The following is an 8,123-nucleotide window of genomic DNA, read 5'->3' as shown; positions in this document are numbered from 1 at the left end:
TCCCTACACAGGCAGATTAAGTCAGGTCCCTAAAATAACATTTTTACTTTCTTTGTGTGTCATGATACTAAGGTACTGTGCCCACTGTGCATTTCACCAGCACAGAGTATACTAGCTCTCTACCAATTCTGTAAGACAAGGATATCAGGGGCAGGTTTCCTCCTCTTGTCTGGGATAGGAACAGGATCGTTTGGTCGCCGCCTCAATTTTCTCGTCATGATAGGCTTCACTTCCATAGAATCTGTAGGAAAAAAGATGGATAGCTGATGGTTAAGACCACAGAGATTCTAAAAAGGAAGATAAGGAAAGCTGAGAAGGTATCAGCAAGTTCCCATACAAGACAAAAATGGAAAACAATCTCTCTTTCATAGTGAGGATTTCTCTATTGCAACTGTCCGCACTCACTATACTGAGACTAGTAGAATGCAGGGTAGATCTGCATCTTATAGACTGACCAACGTATAATATATTATCACAAGCTTTCATTAGCTAATACTCGCTTAATCAAATGTCACATCTGACAAAATGGGCTTCAGCTCACGAGAAGCTTGTGCTATGTAACTACTTTGGTGTATCTCTATACTGAGACTGCCAACAGAATTGCCAAAATTCCTCAGGGTATCAGTAAGAAATTGAGTTAAATGCAGCATTGTGACATCATGATGACAGCTATGCCACATCAGGCAATTATTTTTTTAGAAGCTATAATAAGGAGATTTTTGTTAGATACCATTAAATGAAGTAATGTGCTACTTTAAAATCTCAGGACAAAACGACTTTTGTGATAGTAAGTACAAAAACACCTGCTCTGAACCAGAGATTTTTCTGGACTTGTTTATAAAATCTCTTGAACCAACAAAATATTAATTAATATTTTAAACAGATTTCCAGCCAACAAGTCACTGGTATTTCTTTTTTATTACTGGGAAAGAATTACATTGGGAGCACATGGAAAATTAGGGAATGCAAGGCCAATAAAACTTTGTTCAGGTCATCTAAAATTCACAGAAAGCATTTAAATCCAGAAGATCAAGGTTCACCAAACTAGCAAAGTTCACATTATTTGCCACTCACCTACACTCACAGAAATGGAACATAAACATTTTGGCACAGAACGGGAAAAAATATATCTATCCAGCTGAAATGGCAAGAGGAATTTAAGTATGAATAACTACTTGATTTGGGATTTGGCTAGGAGTCCAGAGCTAATCTTAAATGAACGATTTAATTCAAACAACTCTGATCATGTCAACCCAAAATATGTATAGATGCCCTGATTCAGAAGGAGGGAGACTACAGAAACACTATACCACTGAGGACAGAGACCAAATCTGCCTCACAGAGTGAATTCTTTGAGCAATGTATAGCTTCTATTGTTAGTTTCCAAATGGAGCTTCAACCAGTTGGTTTTGATCAGAACAAAGATTTTCACAATCAATGACAAAGAGCAAGACAAAGAAAAAAGCCCTCTGGGTAAAAATCTCTTCCTTCTTTATCCCACCCAAGTACTATACTTTGTCCCAAGTGAGATCTCTCAGCACTGCAAATAAAAATGATGCACCTCACATTGTGTACTTTTCCAGTATGCTTAATGAGTGTTTCTAAAGGGAATCAAATTAAACCCTACATAAAAGAGTAGAAAACTGAAATATGCTAGACTTCAGTTCAAGACCTGCATTCAAACAAGAGGAAGAGTACTATAGTTTATCAAATGCCACCTATGAAGCAGAAGCTCAACATGCTTTTGAAAAAGAACATCAATATGGGCTATTCTTAACCAGTATGATGACTAATGAGCATGTCAGAGTATTATCCAATTGCCCAAAATTAATAAGCTTTGGAAATTGTAATAAGATGGAAAAACTTCTTTCAAAATTCTATCTAAATACATCTACCTCTTTGGTTAAATTGCTTTCAATTTAACAAATACATACAAGTATAAGTATTTAAGCACAGAGGCTGAGGTTTTCTAAGCTACTTAGGGGATTCAACCACAACTTTCATGGATATTAATGCAAGTTGTATGACTAGATTCCCCAACCCCCTTAGTTCTGCACATCTTAATGTAGGCAGCTAACAGAAGTACTCAAGATTTCAAGTAGCACGTGATGAAATCCAGGATGAGAACCCTTATTTGTGTTTGCATGACATATTTACAATCATATGCAAACTTTGTCCAAGTTAAATGTAGGCAGCTACATTAGACACTCAAGCCTAGTTACTATGGAAGTTATAAGGACGCTCTTATTTGAATACTGTGCTTAATCCTGTCAAAGTAACAGCTTGTGGACAAGACCTGAAGACCTAACTGTAAAAAAAGATTTCTTACTATGGACAAATGGTTCAGATGACACACAAAACTATGCTCCAAAGGACGTAACACTTATGTGTCTTCCTGCAAATGACTACAGGATGTAAAAGGTTTGTGTTGTGCAACATGGATGCCTGGCACAATGATGGGAAAGTATGTAGTATGGAAGCTCATTTATGAATATGGATGTCTAAATGAAATTTGACTTAACTGGGAGTATTTCAGTAGTTTAAATGCTCATATTCTTGTTACAAAGAAGCCAACAACATGATCCAGTCAGCACCACTAAGGCCTCACCTTAAGTACGGCTTCCAGTTTTGGGTCCCACACTTCAAGAAGGATGTGGACACACTGGAAAGAGTTCAATGCAGAGCAACCTATATGACTAGGGACCTGGAAAGCAAGATTTATGAGGAAAGGATGAAAGAATTGGGATTATTTAGTCTGGAGAAGAGAAAACTGAGAAGGGATTTAATAATAGTCCTCAAACACCTGAAAGGCAATTATAGAAAGGATGAAAATGGGCTTTTTCTGTGCCCATAGAAGGCAGGACTAGGAGCAGTGGCCTCAAGCTGCAACAGAGGAAATTTAAATTGGAGACTAGGAGAAAAAGTAGACTCAAACACCCTAATTATGAGGGCAGTCAATGGTCAAGCACTGGACCAGGTTACATAAAGAAGTTGTGAAATCTCCATCCTTATATATTTTCAAGAGCAGATTAGACAGACACTTGGCTGGGGTGATGCTGCTTTGAGCAGGGGGCTGGACTAGATAACCTTGTGAAGTCCCTACCAGTTCTACTTTCCTATAGTTCTATGATCATGTATAAAGTTTGCTGCAGATGTTCTTAAGTAATTAACTCAAATGGCTTCCCATAATTATACAGCTCTTAATATACTGACATTTCAGACATATCTTCAAATAAGCCTAAAATTGTACCCACGGTAGCTTTCCCCTGTTGATGCAACGTCTCTCGCTTTATCCAGATGCTGAAATCCTATAACATGTTCAAAACAGCTCAGATTAAACTTCCCTTTCCCTCAAGGGTGAGCAAGGATCGCCATGGCACACATCAAAGCAACTGTTACTGCAGTAAAAGCAACAAATAAAGTTGCATTCACTGATGGGCTGACTGCAAAAAGAAATCTCATCTCTGTGACTGAATCCTGATTTTGAAAACATTAACATTAACATTAAAGGCCCTCCAGACACTGCATATAAGTTATGTTATGCGAGATGCATTCCGTTAATTAATTATGACTAATATATGTAAACATCACAATGGAAAGGTTAAAAGCAGTCATTCAGGAAGATATGCAGCCACAGCAAGTTGAGGTTTAAAAAGTTTTAATCGTAATTTTGACTCGAATCTGGAATTTATACTGCTTAAAATGGAGAGAAAAATCAGAATGATGTCATCCTCCTGCTTTCATCATCATCTTGGTACTTCAATTTTAGCAAGTTAGCAGATACAAAGTTATACTTAAGTGAGTTCAGAGTCGCTTACTTCTTAACCTAAGACATTTTTTTAAAGAGCTTGCACATTCTTAAATGAAGACCTACGCAAAACCTATATTTGAAAACCCATGAAAACCTCTGAAAGGCAGCAACAACACAAATATATCATGAAACCTTTGGTAATGAGTGGTTGGAACATAGGATTTCTACCTCTGGCTAAAACAGGGCACATCCATGAAGAGCAAACTATCTTCTAGTGCTAAAGGGGAAGCAGGCAAACTACTTCAAATGATAAAATGATTTGCTATGGTGGAAAAAAAAGAAGAAATTTTAGGAATTTTCTGGAAATTTTACATTTTACTAACATCACATTCTCAAGGCATCAAAGTGCTTGTTGGAGAACTTCTACTGAAGGACTAATGTTGTCCAGCCCAAACCTGCTTAACATTCAAGAACTATTGAAATAAGAGGCCAGAGACATGATGTGTAGACCGCTTTAAAGCACATTTTACTGAGCTATTTATTTCCTTATGAGTAGGCCTCCTCTCAGTATCATCCTGAGTTATTCTTATAGATAACTTTTCCCCAAAAATTTTAGGATGCAAGTTAACCCATCCCCTTGGAGTAAAAACTTGGAGATCCTCAGATAAAAGGAATCTAGCAGTACTGAGTTTGAGTTAAGTTTTGGCTAGGCACTGTGGACTGAAATGTATTTTGACTCGCCTAACAAAGCCAATAAGTTCAAACAAAACAACACCAATGCCTAAATTTTATAAAAAAATAGTCCCATTCAGTTTGACTTCATAAGATATATACTACAAATGTATGGTCTGACCAACTGTACTTCCAGGTCCACAAAGCAATGAAAATCCGAAAGACACTGTTAACATAAAATGCACCCTTTTACTCCAAGCTTTTAAAAAAATAAAAATAAATAAATAAATAAAAATAAAAATAAATCAAGCTTTAGATGCATAGTTCTCAACCTTTTTGATTTGAGGCACACCTGGACAGACTTGAGGTACCCTTCACAAACATGCCATCTCTGAGTTTTCACTTTTTTGGTTTTTTGAGCACAGAAAAATAATAAAGCAATTTTTCTTTTGCAAAGAACTCAGAAAGACCACAATTATGGATCTCCATTTGAAATCTCTGAGTTTATCTTTTGAATCATGTTCACAAATGTAACAGGGCTAATAGTGTAGCACTCCATGGCACCCTTGAAAGGATCTCAAGGTGCCAAGGTTGAGAACGACTGCTTTCGATTATGAGTACTTTTTCTTAGTCAAGAAAGCTAAGAATTTCACTTAAATCTGTCTTATCTTCTGGATTTGAAGCTGGCATGTGCCTTTATTCTTTTCCAACTAATGCACAGCTAATTTTTGCCCCCACATTTTGCAAACAGCAACCTAACTGCCCCATATCCTGGACACAATTTCACAAGGAAACACAAAATTAAAAACTTTTAAAATAATTAAAAACCACAAAAAATAAGAAAAAAAAATGTATCACGTCTTGAAAATTACAACATCTATTTAAGTTTGTTGCCTTTACCACGCATTGTAGGAAGTCCATCTTCATCCCAACTTACTACTTTGAAGTAATTATAAGCATGAAGCTATATTTCTTCTGTAGGTGGTCTAATTTTATACTCATCAGATTTAGAACCTACACTGAAAACTGTAACTTCAGATCAATGACTTCTCTTTATAAAAACGAAGAAAAGCAATCCCCCCTCCCCCCCGCAACCTACTGCAAATTCAGATGACTTTGGAGCCAAAAATCGCATGGAGATGTATTGTTAGATCACATGCAATGAAACCATGAGATTTAGAGAAAGCTTATCTGGAATGATAACCCAACTAAATGCATTCCTTGGATTTCTCCAAGAAATTCACCAGTTAATATTGAGAAAGTTGAGAGAGAGTAGGGTTTTATTTATTATTTGTATCATAATGCTTAGGAGCCAACCAAACCCAAAAACCACAATTAAAAAAAAACACCCAGCTGAGAGAACAGTCTACTTTATTTTATCCATAATGAACCTTTCAGGGATCCAGTTAACTAATACTACACATATGTACTGGAATTGGATCATTTCCATATCCCCGCCCCCCCCAACAAATTATGTATGTGTTTCATGAATAAATATCCCCAGTCTTACCAAAACTGCATGTTTTCATTAATTTACTCGCTTTTTCTTCAGATTTCCGTCTCATCTACATTCTGGATATCGTATTGTTCTAGTGCTCTTTGCAAATGAAATCTTAATTATATGGGTTTGTCAGCCTAAGTAGCTCGTTGAATTAATATTCTAGTCTATGTAATGCTTCTCAGCATGGAATGCAGGTGCCTCATTTCAGAGTAACTTATTCACTGTAACTGGTATCCATAACCAAATAATGTTCCTTTAAACTTATCTTGGCAGACTTAATTACAAAAGCAGTTGTTATTAAATTAATATTGGCTATGAGAATTTGTTTAATACATTGTTTTTCTAATGAAATGCATGAAACTCTGGACCGATGACATAACTGACATCACAACACATAAATGAGATTTCCTCCTCCCTTGGAATGAACAGGAGCAAGATGGCCCAATGTCACACACAAGATTTTGCAAAATAGGAAGCAAGCTGAACAATCTCAAAAGGCAACAAAAGAGCAAACCAGTTTTTTGAAGCTTCTGTTTTAAGTCATTCTATCACACTATAGATTAACTGAAAGCTGATTCTTCCACTGAAAGCAGGCTGCAGCAGCCATGCCAGCACATTCACCTATCGTTTTGCAGACTATTATGACTCAAATCTTGCAATCTGTATTCTTAAAGACATGTATCCTTAGAGCAACAAGACAGATGGATAGGTAAGCATTTTTCAGGCCAAAAGAGATCAAGAGTAGACCTCCAACTGATCACATTAACAGTAACTTGTAACTTCAGGTAATCAGTGCTAAAACTTGGTTAAACACAATGCTTCCTGCATCAGTAAGTTTGCTTCCACAAGACTGGGCCTACTTATGAGAAGCACAGGTCAGAAAATGCAAGCTGTGTCCATGTGTGGCAATACCTTTTTGGAACCCTTATCAAGATTTTAGATAGGGGTGCACCAATAAAGATTTTTTGAGCTGATACTTATGGCCAATTATTGACCAGCCATATCAGTTGATACCGATCCGATTGCTGATATGCAGCCTGGCAAATTGAAGAACAGCATTTGGCCGGTAAGTCTGTTGTGGGGAAGAGGCGTAGAGGGGTGTGTAGATTGAGACTCCCATGGTGAGGGAGGGAGTGGGAGTGGGGCTGGGGCAGACACTTCTCAGTGAAAGTGGGGCGGGGTGCGGGATGGAGTCAATTGACAACAATGTCAATTTTCCTTTTATCGTCGCTGATATGATATGCACCTCTATGGTGCAACTCTAATTCTGTGGTGATATTTCAATTCAGGACAAGGTGCTCATGAGGCCAGGGTTAGACTAAGCAGGCTGTACAAAGTCATCAGCATTCCTAAATCTATCTACATGCATTTCACATCTTAATTCTGTATGTTACTGAAATATTAAGTCTCTTGTGCAAAAATTATGAAGTGAAAATATAAAAGGCATCATAGACAGATCTCAGCAACACAGTTAATGCTGTCTGTTCATAAGGTGAGGGAGTTGCTCTTTATTAGAAAAGACCTTTAGTCCAATATCACAGCAGCACCATCTGTGAAGTAAGCTAATTATCCTTCTACCTGCCTTTATTGTGTCAGTTATTGCCTTGGCTATGCATGCTGCACCTAGGATACCAATTGGCTCCATGAAAGAAATGCCTTCACTTACTGCCCATTTCCCAGAGCCTGGACATAAATGCATTTCTCCTAATCTATTTTATTGGCTTTCAACTGCATTTTTCAACCTTTATTGTTTGCCTCTATTCGGCTTTTTTAACATCTGTTACTGAAGAACTCAGAAGGCAAGTTAAACCCTGGCATTATTGATTAGGTCAACAGTGTGGCACATATTAACAGTTTTACTGCCAAACCATAACTGCTAAAGAAATCCTTTTTCCTGAAGATGGCGGTGGTCATAGAATGACACTTCACACCAACCTAACGGAAAAACAGGAACATCTCATGTGTGATTGCTAGAAGAATATAGTGACAAGGATAACTGAAATGCATCAGTTCCAATTGCCACCACCATAGTATAGGAAAATGATGATGGAAGCCATGATCAGTTAACTACACCCAGCCCAAGTGCAGCCACCAGGAAGAGGCTGGAGCAGAACTGACCCTGAGCGCACAGCAGCAGCTTGCCCTTACCCCGTGCATAGATCCGGGTGGCACATGCTACCCTGGGGGTGCGCACAGTGG

General features: G+C 37.8%; 1 protein-coding gene across 1 annotated transcript in view; it reads right to left on the bottom strand.

The window, feature by feature from the left end:
- SUDS3 (SDS3 homolog, SIN3A corepressor complex component) overlaps positions 1 to 8,123 on the bottom strand; it is a 36,833-nt gene that overhangs the window by 14,895 nt on the left and 13,815 nt on the right. The window contains exons 7-8 of the mRNA XM_025208563.1: positions 3,255 to 3,308; positions 146 to 241 (exon numbers count right to left, since the gene is read on the bottom strand). Coding sequence (XP_025064348.1) covers positions 146 to 241; positions 3,255 to 3,308 — 150 coding nt within the window. The remainder of the gene's footprint in view (positions 1 to 145; positions 242 to 3,254; positions 3,309 to 8,123) is intronic.

The sequence above is a fragment of the Alligator sinensis genome, unplaced genomic scaffold (genome assembly GCF_000455745.1).
Source record: "Alligator sinensis unplaced genomic scaffold, ASM45574v1 scaffold692_1, whole genome shotgun sequence".
Classification (NCBI taxonomy): Eukaryota; Metazoa; Chordata; order Crocodylia; family Alligatoridae; genus Alligator; species Alligator sinensis.
Note: the sequence above shows the minus strand (reverse complement) of the source record. Positions and strands in the feature narration are given on the sequence as shown.